Below are 27,370 nucleotides of genomic sequence, written 5' to 3' on the forward strand. Positions count from 1 at the left end.
GAATAATTCGCTTACATGAATAGTTTGTCTTTTTTCTAATCCTAACTGCTTTCAGCTTTTCCTACAATCACCGAAATCTGTATAAATTTAATCAAATTGGGTTTTTCTAAATTATATTTTCTTATTTTCTACTTACAGGTACCGAACTGCAATGTACAGGGATACCACGAGGGGAGTCTTTGTACTTATCGTTTCAGAAAGCACGGACTTCGTACAGCAAATATAGTTCACCTATCGGACACAAAATGTTATAGTTGTAAGCCGATTCACCCAAATATTATAACTCTGTTTTAATTACAATCTAAACGTATCGTTCGCTAAATACAGTTATAATTCAACTGCCTTCAAACGCTTTAATTAATATAATATCAATCCGAAAAACTTTTGAACCACTTTCATCAATTTTTACTTTTTGTTTACCATCTAACTCTTTCTATGCTCCCTTTTGACAATTATGATTTTCCGTTTCTCCCTTCCCAGCGACCTCTGATATTTCGAATCAAGATAGTGCACCAAACAGGTATGCGCAAAGTGCCCTGCGGTGCTTACAGTGGGCATAAAAAATAATTGACATTGAAAACCCACAATTTACAGATTTTCTGGAGTTCCTGCAGAAACGATGTGATGCATTGGAAACTTGTTCAGCTTTCGGGAAGAAGCAAATCAGCGACACGGTGCAGAAAGAAGTGAAGCCCGTTCAGTACGAGAAAAAGATTCAAGCATTTCATGCCGGAACACCAACCTCAACATGTGCGAAGTGTTGCAAGGATCATCCCACGTACCAGTGTGAAGATTTTAAGGTTCAAAGAACTTTCGGCGAGCGTCTACACGAATTGAACGCTTCATAGTATGCGTTGGAAAAAATGCGTTCAACTTTGTCACCGGTTTATCCATATAAAGCATTTATTAAACTCTAAAAGAAGAACATCAGTCGATTTAATGCAAAATAGTTAGTGGAAAAACAATTGACCGGGTGCAATGGTGCTTTTGAAAAAGTGGCGGTAATTTTTCGTCACACCACTACACTGTCCCGGGGCACGCAACACAACTGCGTAGTGAAAAAACCACAGCCACTTTTTCAAAAGCACCATCCTGCCCGCTCAATTGTTTTTACATCAACTATTTTGCATGATTTTAATCCTGATTGTTTTATTCTCTTATTCAAAACGCAATATCACTGGTAACATTAACTTTATTCTCTGAACCGTACTGCGTGAACATCTATACGAGAATGAATATGGTGGAACTCTCCACTTCCTGTTAGCTTATAGCTACACACTAAAACTATATGAATATGAAGATGGTTTAAAACTAAATCTGAAAAGGGCATATCAATATTGCAACATCCTCTCTGTTCTTTAAAAGATATCATTGCGTTAGTGCAAAATCGCTGTACTTGACGGGCATACGAATTTTTCTTCTTGGACGGTTTATCTGTGACGGTGTAATGGGACGGTTTGTCTGTGACGGTGTAATAGGCCGAATCCCTTTAGGCTTCGATACTGGCGGCACTGTAGCTGTTTGCGGATTGTAATCTGTCAACGCAGCAGAGATGCCAGATTTGCAGACAAGTCTGCAAATTCGCAGACTTTTAATTTAAGCTGCAGATTTTTTCGATGACGCAGATATTTGCAGATTTTCTAGTTTGGTTGCAGATATTTGCAGATTTTTTAGTTTTGTTGCAGATATTTGCAGATTTTTGAATATAAAGGCTTTTGGTTACACTAGCTTTCCTGACATTTTTGTTCTTCCCAGACATTTAAAATTATTGTTGCAGACATTTGAAAAAAGTACCTGGCATCTCTGCAACGCAGTAGGCGCACACTGCATCAAACTTTTATCTTCCACTGCTGCTACTGACTGTCCCTGCTCGGTTTGATCATCTGTTGAATATAGTTCTGGCTGTCCGAGTTGGTTGCTGTTTTCCTTTGTACGGATGCTTTCTGGACAGGATGGCGAATTGTGGCTTGGCACCGTAACAGGTTCCTTACGCGGCTTCAAGTGTACCAACGAGCGACGATAATCGGTTCCTTCTACGTTGACTAAATATGAGCGTTCATTGAAGCGATCCGATATCGTTCCTTTCATCCAAGTTTTGGAGGTTTCCGGATGAAGCTGCACATACACCGGGGAACCAACTTGCAGCTCTGGTAAGATTCGTGACTTACGATCATATCGTAACTTTGACCGTTTACGATTGGTTTCAATTTTCGCAGATACATCCTCTTCTATGGATGGAAGCAGATTTGCTGTTGCGGTCGGCACTCCGCACCTAGTAGAACGCGATAGCAATCTAGCCGCTGGACTGGATCCTATTTTATTTGGAATGTTCCTCCAATGCAGTAATGCATACCAAAAATTCACACCGCTCTCTTCTGCTTTCTTCATGAGATGCTTTGCGATTTTCACTGCTGACTCTGCTTTCCCGTTGGCTTGCTGGTGGTGTGGTGCCGAAGTAGCGAGCTCAAAATCCCAATCCGTGGCGAACTTTGCAAACTTTTGATTGACGAAGTTTGTTCCGTTGTCGGTTATGACGCGTTGTGGAACACCGAAGCGTGCGAAATTTTGTTTACAGATTTCGATTACAGATTCGGGACTTAAGTCTTTCAGCTGATTGACTTCGAAATAGTCCGAATAGTGATCCACCATAATCAAAAATTTTCGCTTCATGCCCTGTTGCTCGCAAAAGAAGACATCCATAGAAACCAGTTGAAAAGGATAGATAGGAATTTCGTGACTTTTCATGCTGGGGTTTTGCTGAGATGCGGCATATTTAGCGCAAATATTACATTCCTTAACAACATCTTTAATCTGCGAAGACATTCCGGGCCAAAAGAGATTTGCTCGAGCTAGTTTGAGTGTAGCTTCGACTCCATTGTGACTGGCGTGACAATTATCGATTAATTTTCTGCGAAGCATATATGGAACTACAATACAGTCGTTACGAAACACCAAACCGTCTTGAAAAGACAGCTCGTTCTTGAATCCAAAGTAAATTTTTGCACCATCTGGAACACGATCAACCGTTGCAGGCCACCCATGCTGGACGAAGTCTATAACCAGTTGGATAGACTGATCGTTTTCGGTTTCGCGTATAATTTCGTCAATTCTTGCACTGGATACTTTCAAAAAGTTGCTTAATTTAACCTCCTGGATTTGTTCGAAGACTTTGAGTATGCTTTGCTTTCTGTATTCTTCCGTCGTTTGCGAGATCGACAATGGGACACGTGAGAGTGCATCCGCTATGACATTCTCTTTACCGGTTACGTACTCTATAGAAATGTTGTATCGTTGTAAATTGAGTAACATGTGCTGTAACCGACGAGGCGCTGATAGAAGGGGTTTTTTGAAAACGTTCAGAAGAGGCTTGTGATCCGTCCTGATGGTTACTTTTGGATTCCCAACTACCAATTGGTCGAATCTGACACAGGCAAATAGTATGGCTAGAAGCTCCTTTTCTATTTGTGCGTAATTCCTCTCGGTTGCCGTAAGGGTCCTTGACGCATATCCTATGACACCGTCCTTCTGGAAAACGGCAACTCCGAGACCGATGCTGCTTGCGTCGCACTCTATGGTCAGCGGTTGGTTCATGTTGTAATAACGTAATGCTTTCATGTCGCTGACCAGTGATTTGACCTTCCTAAACTCGCTTTCTTCCGTTGAAGTCCACTTCCAAGGCACGGATTCCGAAATAAGTTTGCGTAAGTTTGATAAATTGTCGCTAAGGTTTCTAATGAAGCGTCCCAGGTATGTGCTCATCCCAACGAACCGATGCACTTCCTTTCGGTTTATTGGTCTTGGAAAATTCCTTATCGCTGATATTTTCGCTTCATCTGGCTGCAGTCCTTGGTCCGTTAGAACATGCCCATAAAATTTAACTGATCTTTCACACAAATTTAGTTTTGACTTGTTGAGCTTCACGTGATGTTCCTCTAATCGACATAGAAGCTTCTCCAAGTTTTCATTGTGAGAAATCAGAGCATCTTCCCGCGTTTCTCCTACTCCGTACACGAGCAGATCATCAGCTATACATTCGACACCCTTCAATCCTTGGATAACTTCTTGTAGTTTAAGCTGAAAAATTTCTGGGGCCGAGGCAATGCCAAATGGGAGACGAGTCCACCGATATCGACCGAACGGTGTCCAAAAGGTAGTTAGTTTGCTGCTTGGCTCGTCAAGTACTACTTGCCAGAATCCTTTTTCGCATCCATTGTGGAAAAAACTTTTGCTTTCCCCAGCTCTGGAAGAATCTCGTCCAAAGTCACAAATTGTAGATGTGGCCTTTTCAATGCTTTGTTAAGGACGACTGGATCTAGACAAATTCTCACTCCCGAACCTGGACCTCCACGTTGGATCAATACAATGTTACTCACCCATTCTGTGTGCGCTGTTTCTTTGACCACGATTCCATCTTTCTCAAGGCTCTTCAGTTCCTTCTTTAGCTTACCACGCATTGCAATCGGTATACGACGAGGTGTTTGTATTGTCGGTGAGATGCTGTTGTCTATCTCTAGCGATACTGTGCCCGGCAACTTTCCGTAACCTTCGAACAATGATTGATGGTTTTCCATGATTTTTTGCGCTTTTATTCTATATACATTAAATAGATCTTCCTGCTGTTCTTCTGTAGACGCCGATGATTTCGCTCCACCAAATGTAACCGAGTTGCAGAACTTGACGAGACCTAGCTCGCGCGATGCTTTTGCTGACAGAAGTGGACAATGATCGACGTCCACCACTTGCAAAACGAGGACATATTTCTGACCCATTCGCCGACAAGGTACTCTAACTTGGCCTAACACTTTGATAGGGTTACCGCCGAAACTCTGCAGTCGAAACTTAGAAGGCAATAGTGGTGGATGAGGCTTTCCCGACAATTTGATCAGATGGGCGTGACCCAACAAACTGGTGTTTGCTCCCGTATCCACTTCGCAAAGCACAGACTTCCATTTTTCACCAAATTTCAAGTTTAGCTCGGCTAATACGCTGCCTCCTGAACTCGAGTTGTCAAATATCTTCCCAATTTCATACTCGTCCTCCGTTTCCTCGCCCGATTCGTTGTCTGACGACGTCAAATCGGATTCTGACTTCTCCTCCTTTACTTCCTTCACTCGTCTGGACTTCCGGACGTTATGTTTCTCACTAACCTTGCACATCTTCTCAAAATGGTTCTTCTTTTTGCAACGATGGCAACGCTTTCCCAATGCAGGACAGGTTCCCTTTGAAAATTCGTGATAGTCTCCACAAAACTTACATCGTTGCGATCTTTGCTTTCCCTTGACGACCTTATTCACCTCTGACGTAGTAGGAAGAACGCCCAGCTCTTGCGACCTCCTAGATGCTATTTCCTCTGCCCGACACAAATCGACCGCTTTGTCCAGGGTGATATCCGTCATTGTCAACATTTTGGTACGAAGATGATGCCATTTGTTTGATGTAATTATCTTGTATACAATCAGTTCTAACTCCAGCTCCCCTAGCTTTGACACTTTGGCAAGTCCTTTTAAGCGAGATGTGAAGTCGTCAATGTTTTCGTCGGCGGATTGAACGGCAGAAAAAAAATCGAGGCGATCTACGATGACATTTCTTTTTACCACGACTTTTGCTTTTATAGCTGCGAGCGCAGCCTCTGGATTCTCTTGTTGCTCTGCAGTTAACTCGAAATTAAAAAAATTTCTTCTGGCTTGCTCTCCGATGACTGAGAGTAAAACACTCACTTTCCTGGCGTTGTCTGCTTGTGGCCATTTGTTAATTCCCATAGCGTTAACATAGTTGCACCAATTCCTTTCAAAAAACTCAAAGTTTGCAGACATATCACCTTCCAACGACAACGGTGATGGCTGAGGCACTGGAACTGTAACTGGGGCGATGCTCGCGTGCTGCTCTGGTTGTGACCGCTGTTGTGCTGCTGCATTCACCGTATTCATCAATTGTGTTATTATATTGTTTTGATGCTCCAAGAACATCCGAAATTGGTTCGGATCCATGTCGATGAGGAATTCCGTACACCAATCGTTTTACGCTTAATTCAAAATGGCCGCCGTTGCGACTCGACACGTTCGAACACGATTTTACTGTATCGCTCCAAACTAAAATTTCCGTGATTTCACCTTATGACGCCGGAAAACATTAGAAGCTCACGATAGCTTCTGACACCATGTTTTATTCTCTTATTCAAAACGCAATATCACTGGTAACATTAACTTTATTCTCTGAACCGTACTGCGTGAACATCTATACGAGAATGAATATGGTGGAACTCTCCACTTCCTGTTAGCTTATAGCTACACACTAAAACTATATGAATATGAAGATGGTTTAAAACTAAATCTGAAAAGGGCATATCAATATTGCAACACTGATAATCTAATAAATCGACTGATTTTCTTCTTTTAGAGTTTAATGAATGCTTTGTAGGATAAGTCGGCGGCAAAGCAGTACATAATTTTTCCTACGCATACTACCAAGCGTTCAATTCTAACACATGCTCAAAGAAAGTAACTTGAGCCTTAAGGCGATAAATTTGTCTGCACGTCGTGAGTTTGTGGTAGCTTCGAAACTGTGTTTTAATTGTTTACGTTCGTCTCATACAGCGAAGCGATGTACGTCGAAATCAGTCTGTCGTACTCCAGAATGCAAGAAGAAACATCACACGATGCTGTGTCGAAAGGATAGCAAGCAACCGGAAAAGAAGGAAAGGAAATCACGCCGATTTCATCAAATGCAGCGCAAACGGTCGTCAACAGTGATCCGTTTATTTTTGCACAGCTACACACGGTGGTGGCAAATGTAAAAGGAAATAATGGGAAGTTTCATGAGGTAAGAATTCTAATCGATTCCGGATCTCAAGCATGACTTATCACCGAAGCCCGTACCAAGCGCCTTGGACTTAAGCGTATGAATGCTACTGTGGAAGTCACAGGTGTCAATGGGGAAGCAGTTGGCACCATCGCCGGCATGGTCAGGCTGATGATTTCATCGCGTTTCGACGAGAAAGTAAAGCTCGCCACTCAAGCGTACGTTATGGGGAAGTTGACTGCAACTCTACCGTGCCAACAATTTAGCGCATCGAATATGCCGCATTTGGAGGGTCTAAAACTAGCCGATCCGCAATTCAACAAACCAAGCTCAGTAGACGTCATAATGGGAGCAGATGTCTTCCTGTCAATACTGCAAGCAGGACAGGTCAAGGGTCACAACGGTATTCCTGTGGCACAGCGTTCCATTTTCGGTTGGATGGTTGCAGGAAGAATTTCGAAGCAACGGTGTACACACGCTCACCACAAGGCCGTCAACCTGCACCAGGATGTTAGCATCGATCGCACTCTGCGACTATTCTGGGAGGAGCAAGAACTTCCAAATTCAAAGCTTTGGACAGAGGAAGAGAAAGGGGTCATCGAACATTTCAATTCGACTGTCACACGTTCGAAGGAGGGTCGCTTTATCGTCAGATTACCACTGGACGATTCAAAGCTTAAGCTCGGAGGATCACTTACCGCAGCTACCAAACGCAGATTTCAAAGGGATGCAAACTTCAAGCAGAGATACGTATCGTTCATGAACGAGTATCGAAAATTGGGTCACATGGAATTAATACCAGAAGCGGAAACGGATCCTGACTGTACCCAATCTTATTACTTGCCACATCACGGGATCGCGAAAGAGGATGGGCTTACGACCAAACTCCGAGTCTTTTTTGATGGTTCTCGTGCCACGACTTCCGGAGTAGCGCTCAACGACATACTACTGGATGCACCCAACGTTAATGCAGACCTATTCGAAGCACTATTGAGGTTCAGGTCATATCCAGTGGTATTTGCAGCGGATGTTGAAAAAATGTACCGCCAAGTTTTGCTGCATTCTGAGGATACAGATTATCAGCGTATTGTCTGGAGAGATTCATCAGATAAACCGATTCAGCACTTTCGTTTACTCACGGTGACCTACGGCTTGAAGAATTCTGGATTCCTTGCGATGTCAGCGCTGAAGAAGGCAGCGGAAGCATACGAACAGCAGTATCCAACTGCGACGGAGCGGATCAAGTATCACACCTACGTCGATGATCTGACATCCGGAGCGGAGTCGGAGGAGGAAGCCATACAACTGATCCAGCAAATCAACGAGATTCTACATAGAGCGGGGTTTGTGCTGCGGAAGTGAAGTTCTAACTCAGCAGAAGTTCTCAATTCACTTACAGATATCAATGAAGGTGCTATTCCTATCCAGTTTCCTGACGAACGAAATTCAATCAAGGCACTAGGAACGCATTGGTTACCGCATGAAGATGTATTTATGTTCAAGGTGAATCTACAGAAGGACACACCCAATACGAAGCATCAGATGCTGTCAGACTCGGCGAGACTGTTCGATCCGTTCGGATGGTTTGCGCCAGTGATAGTTCGAGCGAAAATCATGTACCAGCAGTGTTGGCTGTATGACTTGAATTGGCACGACCCGTTACCGCTGTGCGTTGAAGAATTATGGGTCGAGATGAAGCAAAATCTATCGCAACTCGAACAATTAAGAATTCTTAGATGGACAGCCAATTATCACGGCCGAATTGAGCTCCACGGTTTCTCAGATGCATCTGAAGAAGCATACGCGGCTGTTGTATACCTTCGATCGGTCAGTGACATCAATGGTGTGCACGTTACCCTAGTTGCAGCGAGAACAAGGGTCGCTCCAGTGCGACAGATCTCCATCCCGCGGCTTGAACTCAATGCAGCTGAGCTTCTGGTGAAGCTGATGAAGCAGATAGCAGAACCGCTCAATCGATTCCAGATTGAGAAATACGCCTGGACAGACTCGACTATAGTCTTGCAGTGGCTCAGCAGCCACCCTCGCAAATGGAGCACCTACATCGCGAATCGAGTCTCGTCGATTTTGGAAATCCTACCACGACGACAATGGGGTCACGTTCCCTCGCTGCAAAACCCCGCAGATTGCGCATCCCGCGGAATAACACCATTGGAACTTGTCAACCACTCACTGTGGTGGTCCGGACCAACCTGGCTAGCTGACGATTCTGGTAACTGGGAACGAAACGTACCGGACGAAGCATTTGACTACAATACACTTGAGATTTGTAAGCGGTTTCAATCTCTTAACGTTTCGGTTCATCGCACATGCACTAACTACGGGATAGAGAAGCAGATACTTGATCGGCGATCGGTATTGTGTGCAGCTTGTCGACAGTTGGCGTATATTAAACGATTCATTTTCAACCTGAAGGCAACGAAGTCAGGGCAACCCAAACGCTCGGATTGTCTTTCGCCGCCTGAACTGCATGATGCAAGGTTACAGTTTGCACGAATGGCTCAGTTCGAGGTTTACCAGAACGAAATCGACTACTTGCTGCAGCATAGCGAAGTTTTCTCGAAGTCGCAAATCGCCGAATTATGCCCGTTTCTAGATGGTGATGGCACCCTGAGAGCTTTGGGAAGACTGCAACAGTCATCATATTCATTCGAAGTCAAACACCCGGTCATACTGCCTAAGGCTCACCGGTTCACAAGGTTATTGGTGGAAGAATTGCATCTGCAGAATTGCCATGCTGGGCCGTCGCTGCTGACGGCAACAATTAATCAACGTTATTGGATCAAGGGTTGCTAAGGCGTCGTCAAGCAAGTGATAAACAGCTGTGTGAAATGTTGTCGTCAAAGGGCTAAAACAGCGAAGCGACTCATCGGGAGTCTTCCAGCGGCTCGTGTTACAGCGTCACATCCGTTTGCTCATGTTGGAGTGGACTATGCTGGTCCGATCCTTCTGCGCTGTAGTAACACTCGGGGTGAACGCTCGATGAAGGGATATATAGTCGTGTTCGTCTGCCTCTCGACTAAGGCCGTGCATTTGGAGGTGGCCGGAGTCCTTTCAACTGATACGTTTTTGGGAGCACTGAAACGGATGATTGCTCGCCGAGGATAGTGACCGAGTTCTGGTCGGATAACGGTACGAACCTGGTTGGTGCCGATCGACAGGAGCTCTTTTCAACGATAAAATGTCACAGCAAAGAAGCAGAACGATATTTGGGAAATCTAGGGATTCGTTGGAGGTTCATTCCGCCGTCTAGTCCTCACCAGGGCGGTATCTGGGAGGCGGCTGTTAAGAGCGCCAAGGGGTTGCTTCGTCCGGTTGTTGGAAACGCGAAACTAACCTTCGAAGAATTGTCAACAGTGCTGTGCCAGATTGAGGCATGTCTCAACTCAAGACCGTTATGCCCAATATCATCGGCATTAGACAGCTGCGAGGCTCTCACTCCAGGACATTTTTTGGTTGGTCAGCCTTTCAACCTACTGCCCGCATCAGACGTCAACCATAATGGCACATAATGAATCGGCTCGACCGCTTGCAGAGAATTCAGCGTTACACTGCCGAATTCTGGAATCGATGGCGTGACGAATACGTCGCAACTTTACAGACCAGGGGGAAATGGAGAACGAGCGAGGAAAACATCAAGCCAGGCCAGCTGGTTTTGATTAAAACGACAACACACCGCCTTCGGCCTGGGAGCTGGCTCGAGTCGTAGCAGTACACCCCGATCAACGAGGATTGGTGCACAACGTTACGTTGCGGCGAGATAAATATGAGTATCAACGATCGATCCAAAAGCTGTGCCCACTTCCTGATTGAGGCGCTGTCTCAAGGCAGGGAGGATGTTGCGGTGCACCCCTCGATGCATCGCCGGTCTATCTACAAATACCTATAATAAAAACGGAAACAGAGAAAAGTGAAGAAAAAGTTTCACTTGATGTGCGTACGTGACGAAATAAAGACGTAGTTTTTGTAACGCGGTCGTTTATATTTGTTCTTTCGGTTTACTGTAAACTCCTCCGGTGTATCTGTTCTCGGGCTCCGGTTATCGGTTCAAGTTCTTTGCAATCTATCTCATATACAGTCCTAGGGTTACCAAATAGACTGAGAGCAAATTAAGGACATCCCTGCCAAATGTTTTGCCAGTTATGTCACTTGATCCAGAAGTCTGAAAAAAATAGTCGAAATTCTGGCGGTTGAACTGGGACGTAGTATCTCAATCGAGACAAATTAGAATAGTGTAGTGCCAATACCGAACTTTGGCCAAACCTCATATTGAGCTATCCAACAAATTTTGGTTACTTCTGAGTAAAACAAATTTTGGTTGCCATGAATCGCAGTGAGCATGTATTGCCAAAAAAATCGCTGGAAGAAGTTGATTCTTTTGGAATAAAGTTGATCTGAATAATTTAATACAGGGTGATTCGTCATGACGTTTTTTTAATCTAGTAAAAAAATTGAAAAATGTAGTAAATCGCGAATTGTTTATTTGTCAATCAAAAGAACATTTTTTGCCATTTATTGTTTGAAAACAATTTCTTTTAAATGTTGACCATGTTGGAGCTTCAGGTAGTCCATTCGACTGGTCCAAAAATTTTGATGACAGATTCGAGTATTTCAAGTGGTATCTGGCTAATTACTCGAGTAATGTTGGTTTCCAATGCTTGGGGATGTTACCGCCGCTATGTTTTCTTCACTGCGTGCTGGATGTGGTCGATTTGTTCGCTAATCATCCAATAACGGGAACTACAACGCTTACTTTTTGGTTGTATGGTGAATAGTTGAGTCAGTTGGCCGATTATGTCGACCATATTATGGTCAGAGTGCACTAAACACATTTCCCATAGATTGCTGATTTTCGAAATATAGTTGAATAATTTGAAGATGGTGAGCCAGTGTAAGTCGTTCCATTATGAAATGGCAAACAATACTAAACTACAATAGCATGACAGATTGCAGTTAGTACCCGTTAACTACTGGAAAATGCCTGTTAAAAAACTTCATGTTGAACCACCCTGTATATGCCAAGGTTTAAGACTAAAATTAAGGATATTTGAAGTAAAATAAGGACGCTTTCCAAAAACCTCGAAAATAAGGACATGTCCTTTAAAATAAGGACGGTTGGTAACCCTAACAGTCCGCTTATTCGCAATCCGTGACACAGTGACTGGTGGGTTTTGTCAGCAAGTTAGTTTTGCTCTGCTCCTACGAACAGAAAATCTCTTCTGACGAACATATTGACTCAGAAACATGTAATACAACAATATCAGAGACTAATCGAGACTTCCAACTCCCGAAGAAATCCCTAAAAAGCTTTGGTTCACGGTGTAATAGAATAAGTTACTTTAGTTCCTCGATGCACTCACTTCACACAACAAGCTTCAGTGTTCGATGATATTGCAAGTTATTTTTTATTATTGATACAACGAATTCCTGAGATTAGTAAATAAAGCACAAACTAACAGACATAACACTCGAAAACAATGTTTCACCCGCTTTAACGGTCTTTTTAAATATATTTGTAGTTGGGACTATGGTCAAATTTGAAATTATTGCGCCACTGACATATGAACCAGCATATGGGGGATAGACCACTAGTGAAAAATTGTTCCCAAACCTGAGGGGTAACCCACCAACAAATGAGTGTTGGGACCGCTAATAAAAGGTGGAGCTATTGTTCTAGGAAAATTGTCGGATCGATGTTTTTCGAGGGAATTTCCTCATAGTGATATGTCTGTTAGTCTGTGATTAAAGTACTGAAAAATCTCGTTGTCTTCGAACGAAACGATTCCAGTCGAAGTCAACCGAAAGATAATCAGCCTCGTTCTGCATTACGGCGGATCGCTTTTTCGAACGAGTGTGCTTTGCATTCTCATTAATGACACCAAAATCAGATGGGAGTCAGATTCGATCGAACCATATTCGTTCGAAAAATCAACCTGTCGTAATACAGAATAAGACTGAATAAAAGAAAGTCGAACTTATCCTATTTTGCGTCTTGATTCTCATTACTCTGTTTTAAGAAAACTACGAACACTACAGGTAGCCAATTTGGAACCATTCATTCCATCGTGGAAAAACTTACAGCGTGCTATTCCTTCGAGAGCATTGCAGGGTACACTCTTCGAAACATCTCTTAACTGTTAAGTTCTCAGGACAGATAAATTTCAAGCTGTGTTAAAATGTTTCTGTAATGTTATTGTCATGTTGTATACCATGCATGTAATTTTGTAAATTTGAAATGTGAGATCATTATAATCAGGTGAAAAAACGTATGAAAAGATTATGGGTTTTTACGCGCCTTCGAGGTCTGCTGCTGAAGTGAACCTTGAAATGGGCTTTTCCCATACAACAACAACATTAAATTTCATGTAGACCAACACGGGTCAGATGGAAAATGTCAAAAATAAGTAAATGAATAAAGAAAAGATCGGATGGATCAAAGAGAATAGGGAAAGAGACGAATAGTGTGAAGCCAAAAATACCTTATTGAGCAGACCAATCGTGCAATGTAAATAAACATTACTCATGCCTGAGTTGGAGGAGATAAGTATTGTACTTCTATCAAAAAAGAAATTTGAATTTTCGTCAGAATTTAGCTCAATCGTGATTGTAAGGTGCATTCTAGAGTATATGTATGAGTAAAAATAAGCTTAAGAATTATTTCATCTCTTTGTTTCGAAATGCACATCGTTTGATAAACAAATCCATCGATCGACATACGGTTTGTTTTCAAAATATAATAGGAGTCATTTAAAGTGCTGCCTGTAGAAGCGGTTGCCAAAATTCTAGTGTTGAAATCATCATAAAGGGAGTGTTGCCGTTTTGACTGATTTTCACTCTTCGTCTCTTTCACTATTCTCTTTGGGAAAAACGATACAAAAGTTCATTGATTCCTGCATTTATTCACGAATTTACAAAAATAACTGCGAGCGGTCTTACGGCACTTTTGCCATCGAAAGGAAGATGGTTGCTCCTCCCCATTGAGCGCAAGTTGCGAAGAAAAGCAGACCAGCTGTGACATCCTCTTATCATTGATTGCCAGCTACAAGAAGACCTTATTTGGAAACACCGTGTGCGAGATGCACATTCTTCCTGGGGGATGTAAAAGCCGATCCCCTACCAGACATTGCCGTTGAGCGACAGGTACAACTACGTTCCGCTGCGCAGTGAACACATTCTTAATAAGCACATTCACCCGCTGCTTTTGGGTGGCCGTTTGCTTTTCCGAAACGGCCGGCCTCAACTTTCGCTTCTCCATGACGATATTAATGTTGGCCAAATACTTTTTGACCGTCTGGCCGGACGAACCAACATTCGAGCCCAAAGCACGGAAACATTCCGCCACCTTGCCTTCTGTCTTCCGCTTCAGCGCTTGCTGCACCTTTCGTTCACGCAAAACCGGATTGTGTAAGCTTCAATACCTGTGTAATACGATTTTGACATGGACTAATCGCATTTTCCATATATTGAGCATACCAAACCAGTTGAATGCAAAACTCACAATATGTATGATCCTTCGTATTTGTACGTAAACCATATGATTTCAGAAGGTTGTGGTTAAAGTAAGACTAACAGACATAACACTATGAGGGAATTCCCTAAAAAATATCGATCCGGCAATGTATCTAGAACACTAGCTCCACCTTTTACTCATAGTCCTAAACACTCATTTGCTGGTGGAATACCCCTCAGGTTCGGGAACAATTTTTCAATAGCCGTCTATCGCCCATATGCTTGTTCATGTGACCACAGTCCCAACTACAAATATATTTAAAATGACCGTTAAAGCGGGCGAAGCATTGTTTTCGAGTGTTATGTCTGTTAGTCTGTGGTAAGGTTAACTGCTGATAACTTTACAACTACACTCGGATGAATAGATCGCTGGAGCCAATGAAGATTTATTCGATTTATCAACTGAAGCCTTTGTACGTCTAGAAATCTTAAATAGTGCTCACCACCTTATTACAAATATGCTTGGTTCCCTTTGACAGACGGTCATAACAGCGCTCACATGTTGGTTTACTCATTAAGGGACATTGAGCAAATTGCACGGTGTCCATATCCAGGTCTGTGTGCATGTAAATGAATCTTATAAAGTTAGATACTTTGGTAAATATACCAGGGTTTCCTCCACCACACGGCTTTGTATTCCAAGAGACAATCCCAACTTGCACACCGTTATGCATCAACGGACCGCCCGAGTCACCCTAGAAATACGTAGAACCATGGTATTTAAATCTACCGAGGTTTACAAATGCATATTTTTCTTACATTACATTCTGCCTTACCACCATGAGGATGTACGGCACAGATGTTGGTATCGTAGATCGGATGATGATGAAATGATCTGCACTCTTCATTTGGGATGACATAGTAATCAAGGAATTGTAGAACTTCCGGCATATGCGATTCGTTGACTAGTCCCCATCCACCAACTCTAACGCTCATACCATGCCAGACGACCTCTGCGCAAACTCCTGGTAATCTCACGGGTTGAATAACCTTCGAGAAACTCAACGGTGTAGCCAGTTTCAGTAAGGAAACATCATTATCGAGAAAGTTCGCGTGGAAATCGGGATGATTAATGAAGTGTGAAACCTCGTGCACCATGTTGTCCGCCGACGGCGATATCTTAGTTTTTCCTGCTAGAACCGTTAGTAGCCGCGCCTCCGGGATTACAAGAAAGCAGTGAGCAGCGGACAAGATCCAATGTTGGGTTAGAACAGTGCCACCACAGGCGTGCTTATGGTTTACTCGGATAGAAACGATGGAGGGCATTTCGTCGATGCTACCATCTATCCCATTCACGATCCGCCATTCGTTGGTAATTTCGGCTTCTGCTGTAGTTGTTAAATGATTAGAAAGTATTGATATCAGTTTTAAAAATTTTGATATACCGACCTGAGCTTTGTAGTGTATTCAATATATTACTGAGCAACAGCAGACACGTAATACCGCCTCGAATGGTCATTTTCTTATACTGCATTGAAAACTTAGAACTCGTCAGTTCTTAAATGATTTTAGATTCATTCTGCTTGAACGCAAATTTTTTCTGATAAACGATTAGAAACACGGTTGAAGTAGATTGAATCGTGCGAGAATCTCGCTTTTCTGATGCATATACTGGTACATACTGTATTGGTCACAATTATACATTATACACGATCATCATCCACACATAATTCTCTACACATAAAATAAAAATGTTATAAAAATCGCGATCAATTTCCAGCTTACGTGAACACCGATAACAACAAACAATTTGTACACTTACTAATCAAGCTTTCATCAATCAAGCTAGTTGTAGCGGCTAACTTACCATATTCGTGAACATGGTTCACTTTCTTTTGAAGAATTTATCAGGCCATTGTAAAGGTGGGCATCATCCGTTGCTCCATCGCACTGAAGAGCTCGTTTGGTGGCTGATGTCGAATGGAACACCTATCTTCGCTCAAACCGTTCAGTCTTTTTTCGTACACCTATATGATCAATGAGCAATTGCCTTTCTATACTATAAAGCTTTCGAAGATCATATTTTTAAACTAAAGTCGATTAGATAAACATTTTATTTATATCGGAGTGTTATTAGGATTCAGTCATAAAACATATCAATGTGGTAGACGTCAAGGCACATGACTATTTGAATACAAGTTACAACCAATAGGGGTTTTCGTCTAGTATGTTCGGGATGGAGAAATATACTTACTTGGCTACTAATAGCACCAGGCTACTTTCTTCTTACCGAACTGAGGAGCTGACAGTGTCCCCGGTTCTTTACGCGTCTCGCCCACCTTGTCACTTAGCGATAGATCCTTAACGTCTAAATCATCAGATGGAAAAATATGTCCGAATGTAGGACTTCGGTAAGTTTCCGTTGCTTTGGGTGAAGGCTGCTCATCAAGAATCTCCCATAGATGATCAGTTGCGTCGGTAGACACACTACGCTCGTTGGATTTATCTTTCATCAACTCCTTCAATTGCTGGGTAGCACTCTCGATAGCTTTGATGTGAGTTTCGCGAATATCAAGCAGCTCGTTCTGACGTTTAGTGCAGTCGATCAGTTTGCTGTCGAAATCTGAAACACGATCGTCCAACATACATCGTAGCTGTTGTTCTCGTATCTGCGCTTCCTCGTTCCATTTGTCTTCCCATTTGATGAGATTGTGCTTCGCTTCAGATTCGTACATGTTCTCGATCGTGGTCTGTTGATCGACCTCCAAATCGTACTGGAGTTGAAATTTCTTTCGAAGGTAATCGATGCCTTCGTTTGATTCTGGATTGTCAATAGAGATTCGGTGCAGTAACTGCAAATCATGCTTCAAATCATTGCGAACTGCTTCGGACCGTTCGCGCAGTATCATCTTAATACGTCTCACATTGTGCAACGCGGCCACACGATCCCGACGCCTGCTGTTATAAACCCGTAGTTGCTCTATTTCCTTTGCGAATTCTTCTCGCTTCGTGCGCAATCGAGACTCATACAACTTCAGTTCATTCATTTCTTGCTCTTGGCTTTTTAGTTCTTTGACATGAAACTCCTGGTGGTTTCTCAACTCTTTGATTTGCTGTTCTCGCAGTCGGCTCTTCTCTAGTAAAACCTCCTCGTGACGTCTGGCCTCTTCGTGAAGTCGAATTTCACGTTCCTGATTGTTCTTCTGTTCGATTTCACTCTGCATCTGCTGCTCGATCTGCCGATCCATCCAGTTCAGCTTGGCCATCGCTTGGTGAGAGTTCTTGGAATTCAGTATGATTGCATCGCGGTCGTGACCCTTGCGCCACTTGGTATACAGACTGGCTTCGAGATCCATCCTTCGTTTAGCTTCCTCGCGATCGTTGAGACGGTCACGTACGCTTTCCAGTAGATCGGTCGAGATGGGTTTCGGTTTCGGGCGATTTTTGGCTGAAATACAGAAAACAACGTGTTTAATGTAATCGGTAAATATGGGACAAATTGCGAAAGTAAATACAGGGTTTAGGGAATCAAATTGCATCACAAGAAAAGGTTCGTCAAAATTAACCCATTTAACCGATCGTTTTCAAAAGTTACAGCAATCCGAAAATAATGCAATTTGATACCGTACTCTTTATAACGCCTACAATTCTCAGAATCGCGTCAAATTGTGTTCTTATAGCAAGGTTTAAAAAACTTCAAAAACCAGGCCTGTAGTGTAGTGGCACTGTATGGGACTCACGACTGCATGTCGTGCCTAACCACTAAAACACCCCTTACTCTTTTTTCGCCCTTCTTGCTGAAACTACATCGAGGTATTATTTCGTGGGGGCCTGCATGTGCTTTCGTCTCACCATTTTCTCCTGCTCTACCTCGAAGCCTCTCACACGGTCCATGAAATGGCCTTTGAGCCATTGAACTCTCGACTCTTCTCAGTTAGCCGTTTAGCTGCTGATTCCATGAGCCATTTAGCTCCTGTTTCCGTGAGTTATTCAGGCTTATCCCGGTCTACTCGGATACTCCCGGCGGTGAACTCACCCTACTCAGACTGAAAGATCGCTGCAAGCGGAATTTCTCTCGGTACCGTTGTCTGTTTCGTGAGCCAATAGCTCCCATTTTTGTCATGATATAGTCGGATAGTCCACGGCTGTGAATTTACCCTACTGCGAATGCTCCGGCGGTAGATTTTTTCCTATACTGATGTTTGTTCTCGTAAGCCATGTAGCTCCCCGCTTCGTCCCGTTCTAGTCTCTGGCGGTGAACCTAACGTACTTATCGGACCAGTCATTAGGTGCCAAGGTCTGTTCCTCAATTCTGGATGGAGCATAGCTTCCGGTTCACTGGCGCCCCAACGACACACGTGGTCTACTCGATCTGATCCCCAGTGGCGGATCTAGCGTACTCACGAGCTATCCGGGAGAAAGAGAAAGAAAAAGGATGCGCACGCGCCAACATGCCGCAGCACGCCACACACCGATGACGCCATCCTGAGCGTTGATTGGTGGGCCAATCAGCGTCAGCCATTCAGTTCGCCGAAGCGGCAGTTCAGGTATAAATACAAGCGTCCTGTTCTCAATGATTCATTCAGTTTCCAACCTTTGTAAAGAAAAGTGTAAATGTAAGTGAAAGTAATAAAATAGTGTAAAAGTCACAAACTGTTCATTGGACTAGTTGGATCCCGAACGTTCCTGTTCCGCCTGGTTTTGTCTCCATCCAGCTAGAATTCTCTCGTCGCATTGTGGAAGCGGCGCTAAGGGAATTTACCCAGTGTTGGAAGGTGGTATCTGGATTCTCTCGTCGTATGAAGAAGCGGCGCCAGGGGAATTCCCATTCGAATTCGATGTGAAGTGCCAACTGACCGTTCCCGTTGCACCCGAATATGTCTTCTTCCCTTATGTTGGTAGCGACACCAACAGGCACCTATTGATGAAATAATGGCCTTATAGTTGGAAGCGCTGCTTTCTTGGTTCCTTCGCCACGTTTTCTGCACCTCAGAGAGTATACTCGCCAAGTCGCCACTACTCTGTTGACCGTATCCCATATATGCTCATCGTGGCACATGCCTTCGACGATATTGTCGACTGTCACGCCGGACAAACCCCTTCGAACTTCTTCGAAACTAGGGCATTCGAAAAGCACGTGTTCTGGCGTCTCATGCACGTTCACACACTCCGGGCAAAAGGGAGACGAAGCATACCCAAACCGATGCAGGTAGTTTCGAGAGCAGTGCCCGAACAAAAACAGCGTCAAGTAGAAGTTGCCCTCGCCATGTTTCCTTTGCACCCGCACCGACACATTCGAGATGAGTCGGTGGGTCCACCTTCCTTTCTCCGCGTTGTCATACTCGCCCCTGATGATATCGTTCTGTACGCTCTCGCGACACCAACAGCCATTAGGCGTGCTTGTCAACTTCTTCCGGTTGTGCTTCGAGTTCAGCGCAGCAGCTCAGACCGGTACGCCATACCTCAGTATTGAGGATAAGACACCCGCCAGGAGACGTCTCGTGCAGCATTTTGATCCTCTGATGTTCGGCATCATCCTTGTCCTTAGTTGTCCTCACAGCCTTTCTCGCATACATAGTCGACATACCTCCGTTTTGTGGTGAGCCAGCTGCAACTTATCAGCCATCCAGGTTTCCACGATGCCTATTGTCTCTGCCGACAACATATCGTCCTCGAGGGCCTCACTAGTTATTGTTATCTGCAAAGCCGACGATATCGGCTTCCCTGGGCAGTTGCAGTGTTAACACTCCGTTGTACAGTAGCGATTACCTTTTTCCTTTGCTTCAATTCTTTCTATGCGCTTGCGATGACTGTGCGAGAGGCGTCCACTATCGAGATCCCTTTTCAGAAGCTAGATCTGCGATAGTCCGTTCTCACTTTCAGCGTAGTTCATCAGCCTGGTGAGGATGGCCCTTTCCAGAAGTTTACCAAGAGTATCCAGCAGGCATATAGGTCGATACGATGCTGAATCTCATGGTGGCTTCCCTGGTTTTGGCAGCAACACCAGGGTCTTCCATTTATCTGGGATGTAGCCTTCGTTCAGTCATTTATGTAGAACTATCCTGAAACTTTCCGGAGACACCAGGTTCGCAGTCTTCCACGTTGGGCATACCGTCCGGATCGGAAGCTTTCTTTGCTTTCACTCCCTTTTGCCACTATAAGGAACTCGTCGTTGGCGACCCGATTGTCCCCAGCATTTCCACCATCTGCATCAACGTACGGTGTAGGCGGCCATGCGGTTGGGTCATGCTTTGAGAAAAGATCCTCCCCTAGCCACCCGGAATGTCACCTTACCCTCTTCACTGACTGCCTCAAATTTTGCTCTCTGGACCGATCTTCTGGATTTAAGGTAAGCAGCACGGAGGATGCTGAGCCTTTCGTTCCACCAATACGCCGTCAGTTCCTCGGCATTGCTACGTCATACACCTTCGCTAATATTTCCGACAGCTCATCGACATTCGGAATCGGGACGAGGCTGTCGGCACGCATTGCTTCCACAAAAAGGTCCTTGTCGAATTCCTTTATTTTCCACTTCCGCTTGCCAGTCCCTACTCTCCGCGTAACCGGTAGGTCGAACTCTAGATCAATGGAACCTCCTTCAACTCGAACAGCACCTCACCTTTCTGAGTGTGCCTCGTTCTTAATACGTTTCTCCCCCAGCTCTTTTAGCTTGGGATCCTGTCCACCCTTTGGAGGATCGCAGCGTACGTCACGCCGTCGTTTGCTTCGACGACTAGAGTGTCTCCCCTATACCTCTCCTGCCGCGGCCGAAGGTCTTCTTGCTTCTTTTTCTGCTTTTCATCCTTTTCTAGTGTTTCTTTCTCCTCTCTTCAACGGTTTCTACGGTTGGTCATTTACTCTCCATTTGTCGGCTGTTTCGCTGGCTTTCGCTCACTTCCTCGTGCTTCTTAGGTTCCTCCTCCACGGTGTCTCTGGTAGAACAACATTTTTACAAAAAAAATCAGTATCGCTTAAGTACTCTCTATTCGAAAGCTTAGATACTCCTCTTTCATCTGAGACTAAATTTGAAATGTTCTAGACCGCCCTATAGCAATAATTTTTTTTAACGCTTTGATGATTATTTTTGAAGACTGCGTTTCAATGAATAGCTCTTACAAGATATCTCATTTTTAGAGGGATCAATTTTCAGACATTCAGTATTAGAAGGAGGGACTTGTTACGTTAATAAATACATCTGAAGACACCAATGACCGACATTTAGCTAATTTCGCGTTAATTCACAGTTTAAATTTGAATAATATTTTCACCCGGCATATTTTTGTCTCTGGTAGAACAATATTATAACAAACAAATCAATATCACTGATGTACTCACTATCCGGAAACTTGCTTCTCTTTTAAAAGAGACAAGTTTTGAATTGTTCTTCCTAATGGTCCAGAACTTTTTTATTTTAGCAAAATAAATAAAAAACAGAACATGAAATGATTTGGCGGAAAATATTATTTTTCTCTAATATGTGAACCACTGCACAGTGTTTTAAAACGTCGTTTTCGTGCTCAAAATTAATAGCGTCTAAACCGTTAACTTTAGAAGTATAGTTTGTTCGGAGAAGTTGTTGTTCTTATGATTACGCATCCACAGAAGTATACCGTTCAGTGATTAATTCACCTATAAGTGATAGACGAAATTTATTTTCCGAACTATTTGAGATAGAGACTTTGTACCTTCGACAAAGTTGTAGCAAATATTACTATAAAAGAAATGGCTGAAGACACCATATATCTAGCTTCAATAGTTTACGAGTTATGGAACATATTATATGGAAGACCCCTTAACATTAGTTTTTTCATGATAACTTTTTTAGACATTCTCGTATCTTCTTGGAATCTTCCACAAAGTTGTTTGCGGTATTGAAACACATATTTTTGCCGAACATAGTCAATTCCTATTTGTTGAATTTAAAAAGATATTCCAAATTTTACGGAATTTTTGGGGTAACTTCCACCTTAAAGATCTCGTCAGGGAGCAAACTACATCATAACATACTGAAAGTACTAGCTTTTTACTTTTATATAGTCGCCCGATAGTTAGTCGACGCGATTCTCCTTGAGTGTTATATTCAAAACAATATCCCATCACAGTGGTTTAAATTAAATGTTCAAGCGCACTGTGATAAGCAGCTTCATCTTTTCATAGTAAATTGCATAAAACATATTTATCGATGTCCAAAAAAAAGGAAAAGAGAACTTTGACCACAATCAAGATCAAAGTACGAAACGTAGCATATCGTGCGTTCGAGAAGTGTGTCACGTGAAATTTAAACAATCAATGGATACTGGTAAGCTTGAAAAATGATGGAAATCCCACCAGAAGGTTTGTTAATGTCAACTGTTCACAATGTGGATCTTGTCGTGACTGAGGCTCGGGGATGGCTAAAAAAGTATAAAACGATTTTTAGAAGACGCCAAAGCTCTTCTAACGGAAGAAGAAAGCCTCGAAGATGACGGAGTTTGATTATTAAAAATAAATTTATTTATCTAATTTATATTTTTTTTATATTGTAACGACATTTAATTAGCAAGGGACTGGAAGGTGAAGTATTTTTCAAAAATTAAGAGCCATAGTATTCAATGAAGAGCAAGGATTTGAAGTAAGAAAGTTTAGAAAAGCGTAGAGTAGGGTCAATGAACAAGCTTAGAGTTTCCCGGCTACTTAACTGTTTGTCTTCTGCAACGCATGAAAATATGAAATCCAAAACTACAATTTGATTTTTGAAAGGCAATCCATATGCATTGCATGTTATAGGCGACCATGTTCTATGCAATTTACCATAAAAACATGAAGCTGTTTATCGCAGTGCGCTTGAATATTTCATTTTATACCACTGCGATGGCATATTGTATTGAACATAACACTAGGGGAGAATCGCGTCGACTACCAATCGGGCTATTATATGAAAGTAAAAAGCTAGTACTTTCAGTATGTTATGATGTTGTTTGCTCCTTTTTGCTCCTTAATGAACTATTTAAGGTGGAAGTTACCCCAAAAATATCGTAAAATTTGGAATATCTTTTTAAATTCAACAGATAGGAAGTAACTATGTTCGGCAAAAATATGTGTTTCGATACCATAAACAACTTTGTGAAAGATTCCAAGAAGATACGGGAATGTCTAAAAAAGTTATCATGAAAATACTAATTTTAAGGGGTCTTCCATATAATATGTTCCATAACTCGTAATCTATTAAAGCTAGATATATGGTGTCTTCATCAATTTCTTTTGTAGTAATATTTGCTACAACTTTGCAGAAGACATAAAGTCTCTATCTTAATTAGTTCGGAAAATAAATTTTGTATATCACTTATAGGTGAATTAATCACTGAACGGTATACTTCTGTGGATGCGTAATCATAATAACAACAACTTCTCCGAACAAACTATACCTCCAAAGTCAATGGTTTAGACGCTATTAACTTTGAGCACGAAAACGACGTTTTAAAACACTGTGCACTGATGTATTTTTAAAGGGAGAGTCTTTCGATCGTGACTAAACTCGTAATTTTCAACGAAACTAAAAACGAAAACAAATCTAATTGAGATAAAATTGTTCGAAGAATTTATAGAACAATGATAGACTGTTGAATGTAACATCAGTTACACAAGAACCCCGAGCAAAAATATATTTCGAAGAAAAATGAATTGAAGGTTTGTTTTGCGAATTTCAAGAAATGTAATTATCAACGCGAAACTTGCTAAATGGTGTCTTCGAAGGTTTTCATTAACGTTACAAATTCGTTCCTCTGACAGTGTGTGTTCTCTGATTAAACCTCCTAAAAGGGAGCCCCTCCCCCTCTTCTTTACATTTGCTGACTACGTCTATGTTATTCAGCAATTCATTCTTAACATTTCATTCAAAGGTACCAAGTATCTACGATGAATATATTTTCATTTATTTAAGTTTTAATTATCGATGTCGGTGGTGCAATGGCAGTGCAGTGTTGGAAAAAATAATAAATTTCTGCATTTGGATTGAACCATAAGTTTTAAAATCGATATAACTATTTTTTGAAAACTCGTGGCTAGTTACCGTCTTCGTCTTTGTTAATCAAGGTTTGAACTATAGTTTTATAAAGCTGGTTTTTCATATTGAGTTAAATAGCGATCTTTATTAACGTAAATGCAAAATAATTGATTTTCCCATATAAAATCCCATGCAAACCTTGAACGCAATGCGCAAACACGGGAAGCAACCAACCGCTACCAAATTTTGCACAGGCATTTGCGACCAGAAAAGGAGCTCAAAAAGTGCTGTGCACGCTAGTTTGAATTATTTTGAAGTTTTCCCATACAACCGCGAGCTACTCTATTGGATATATACAATAAACTTTTAAAGCTTGCCAATAAATACATCGTTTGGCAGCCGATCTGCTTATGTGGTAAACGGAGTGCGTCGTTCGTGACTACCGAGACTGTAAACGGGGAGATCATTTTTACAATGGAGAAGACGTTTACGTACTAGCCCAGTACACGTGCTATTAGTAGGTGCCAAGCCAGTGGCGTAGCCAAGGGGGGGTTTTGGGGGTTAAAACCCCCTCCAAACCAAAATATTTCAATTGCAGAAAAAAAAGTTTGATGCTGACTAGTTTACTAAATATTTTAAAAATAATTTAAAGTTTATTATCTGTTCATTACATTGAGAACCTAATGTTTTAAACGTTATGGGGACTTTTTGTAAATTGTGAGAATGGGATCTTGTAGCTAATATTTTAGTGAGGATCCTATAGTTGATAAATCATGTAAATATCAATCAAAATAGCTCAATGAAAACGCCTACATAGAAACTGATGAAAAATGGCATTTTACGCTTGTCTCTTACAGGTAAGAATCGGTTTTTATGCGCATTTGATTTTTTTTGGGTTATCACTTATATAAAGTTCCACTAGCTAAGATTGGTAATAAAAAAATTGAAAATTTTTCACGTTTTTCACTATTTATGGTGTATATTTGGGAATCGAATTGAATGGCGCCAAGATTCCATAATTTGGAAACCATCAGCTTTTGGAGGTTTAGTATTTAGCAGCATAATTTTGTTGATTAATTTTTCCAGTTGGATACATTACTAATTCCAATCAAATTTAGTTCGAGACTTAGTGTCTTCAGCAAAGTTTTCAAGAATGTTATTGCAAATAGCTTGCTTGAAGATAGGCGGCAACAAAGAATTTGGGAGAGTACCTTGTAGATGACGTTTACTATTCTAGTATGCAAAAGTGACTTCAACGCCACTTTGGTAAAATTTAACTTTTTCGTATTTTTAAGTTCACTATGAAAATTCGCATCTTTCAGTGCAAACGACTTCAAATGAAAATTAAAAATAACCTGTTGAAATACGAAAATCAAAGTGGAGAAAGCATGCTTTACCCGCACCATGCAAGATTTGAAAATTGATTTCCTCAAAAATATACTCAATGGCATTTACGTCACCTTTGCATACAAGGGCAGTTCAGTAATGTGATTAATCGGTAATTAGTTCCCGTTTAACACCATTTTCATAGATGGGACATACTACTCCCTACATCCTATACTTCGGTAAAATCTCCTCCTTCCAGATCTTCAAAAGCACCCAGTTGAGTGCTCTAGCCAATTCCTCTACTCTGTGTTTGAGTAGCTCACATGACAGTTGATCATTGCCAGTGATTCAACCGTCCTATTTTTTAATGAATCTTAGGTAGATCCGGAATCTGTCGCCGACTGCACGCGTGTCCAAGCTGATTCTTGCAATACTTTTGTCGTCTACTGCTTCGCTATTTAGGTGTTCGTCATAATATACTTATCAATCATGAGAATTTCTGCACATTATTTATAAGGTTTACAGACTATCCTGTGCGATAACCGGTTTATACAATGCCCCGGCCTATCAGAATGTTTATGTCAACGATGACGAGCTTAACATTCCGCCATAGGCAGCTATCATAGACATGCTCCAGCTGCGCATATAATGCATCTTTCTCGGTTTCGTGAGGTCAGTGCACATTGATAATGCTCTAGTCGAAGAAATGGCCTTTGATCCACACTACACACATCCTTTCGCTGATTGCCTGCCACTTGATCACGCGTTGGCGCATTTTGCCCAGCTCTTGTGCCGTCGCTCGATCCCCGCATTTCCACACCTTCTGCCCCTTCTATCAAAGTTCTTCCAATGCTACGGTTTCGAAGTTGCGAATTTTCAACTCATCCTTTTCTGCTTGATTGTTAGTAACGTGGTGTTTTTGAACTACTCGTTGAACTTGACCTAACCTGTCTCGTAGTCCGGCACCCAACATAACTGACACCTGCGACAGGTATTTAGTTCTGCCTACGGTAGGATTATAGCGCTCATGCCCGCTCACACCATCCCGTTTCGCTATTAGTGCAGAACACAGTAGTACCACAGATAACAGACGTTTAGGCTCGATTTGAATCGTGTGTAAATACCCGCTACTGAAATTCCGAATAAATCAGACGTCTGAAACACGTTTGGCAAACGTTTGCAGATGGCGCAGTGATCACTACAATGCAGTTAGAGTGCAGCTGTCAAACACGTGTAGCAAACAGTTGCGCAGATGGCAATAGTGAAACACGCATTTTCAACGTATATCAATTTGAAAGTTTACACAGGTTTTTGAAGAAATTTTGTTCTAGCCTAAACGTCTGTTATCTGTGGTAGTACCCAGTCGATCGCGGCCTACAGATTAAATGTCATCAATAGACCCGCCAACATTTTTGAAAAATCGAAGATTTTCGTCAAAACCCCCTCCAAACCAAATTTCTGGCTACGCCACTGTGCTAAGCTACCATACGGGGTGTACTGGGGGCGAGTCGGGCTCGAATGGTGACGCTGCCATTAATACCGACTAAACTCCACTGGGCTCCGCCATCGTTCCCCCCAGGGACTACCTCTCGGTATTACTTCTGGGGGATGGCTGCACTTCATGCTCACGCGTTCATACTTCCTGTATTAGGCTTACCTGGGTGCTCTCTCTATCGCACCTTGATTCACTCTCCAACACTCCACATGAGGCTGACTTTTGTGCTCGACTTTTTCGTTCCTTGCGAGGCTGACTTGTGTGCTCACCTTTTCCATTCCTTGCTAGGCTTACTTTTGTGC

General features: G+C 42.4%; 4 protein-coding genes across 8 annotated transcripts in view; 2 read left to right on the plus strand and 2 right to left on the minus strand.

Moving 5' to 3' along the window:
- Positions 1-6,897: 6,897 nt before the first annotated feature.
- Positions 6,898-8,160, plus strand: LOC131680603 (uncharacterized). The gene has a single exon (XM_058961317.1). The coding sequence runs from the start codon at positions 6,898-6,900 to the stop codon at positions 8,158-8,160; it is 1,263 nt and encodes a 420-aa protein (XP_058817300.1).
- Positions 8,161-8,292: 132 nt separating this feature from the next.
- Positions 8,293-9,612, plus strand: LOC131680604 (uncharacterized). Its single transcript, XM_058961318.1, has one exon. It carries the CDS (start codon positions 8,293-8,295, stop codon positions 9,610-9,612), a length of 1,320 nt encoding a protein of 439 aa, XP_058817301.1.
- Positions 9,613-14,687: 5,075 nt separating this feature from the next.
- On the minus strand, positions 14,688-15,948 carry LOC131683994 (trypsin-like). Of its 2 annotated transcripts, none has more exons than XM_058966444.1 (3): positions 15,715-15,948; positions 15,085-15,650; positions 14,688-15,020 (listed from the first exon to the last, which is right to left on the minus strand). In XM_058966444.1, the coding sequence occupies exons 1-3, from the start codon at positions 15,797-15,799 to the stop codon at positions 14,754-14,756; spliced, it is 918 nt and encodes a 305-aa protein (XP_058822427.1). In that variant the 5' UTR covers positions 15,800-15,948; the 3' UTR covers positions 14,688-14,753. The 2 variants fall into 2 exon arrangements, with proteins under 2 accessions (XP_058822427.1, XP_058822426.1); XM_058966443.1 differs by having other exon boundaries at positions 15,085-15,653.
- Positions 15,949-16,361: 413 nt separating this feature from the next.
- Positions 16,362-27,370, minus strand: part of LOC131683993 (trichoplein keratin filament-binding protein) — a 122,854-nt gene continuing 111,845 nt past the window's right edge. For 3 of the 4 annotated variants that reach the window (XM_058966442.1, XM_058966441.1, XM_058966440.1), the window contains one exon: positions 16,362-17,713. In XM_058966442.1, the coding sequence (XP_058822425.1) occupies positions 16,527-17,713 (1,187 nt within the window). In that variant the 3' untranslated portion in view covers positions 16,362-16,526. The remainder of the gene's footprint in view (positions 17,714-27,370) is intronic. The other variant, XR_009304599.1, reaches the window with a different exon arrangement.

The sequence above is a fragment of the Topomyia yanbarensis genome, chromosome 2 (genome assembly GCF_030247195.1).
Source record: "Topomyia yanbarensis strain Yona2022 chromosome 2, ASM3024719v1, whole genome shotgun sequence".
Taxonomy (NCBI): Eukaryota; Metazoa; Arthropoda; class Insecta; order Diptera; family Culicidae; genus Topomyia; species Topomyia yanbarensis.

What these genes read in the sequence shown, in the direction of transcription:
- LOC131680604 (XM_058961318.1), top strand. Translation starts at nt 8,293, where the DNA reads ATGTTCAAGGTGAATCTACAGAAGGACACACCCAATACGAAGCATCAG.
- LOC131683994 (XM_058966443.1), bottom strand. Translation starts at nt 15,799, where the DNA reads ATGCAGTATAAGAAAATGACCATTCGAGGCGGTATTACGTGTCTGCTG. An exon ending in GAATACACTACAAAGCTCAG is followed by an intron (nt 15,654 to 15,714) that starts GTCGGTATATCA and finishes TAACAACTACAG; the next exon opens with CAGAAGCCGAAATTACCAAC. An exon ending in GTGGTAAGGCAGAATGTAAT is followed by an intron (nt 15,021 to 15,084) that starts GTAAGAAAAATA and finishes ACGTATTTCTAG; the next exon opens with GGTGACTCGGGCGGTCCGTT.
- LOC131680603 (XM_058961317.1), top strand. Translation starts at nt 6,898, where the DNA reads ATGAATGCTACTGTGGAAGTCACAGGTGTCAATGGGGAAGCAGTTGGC.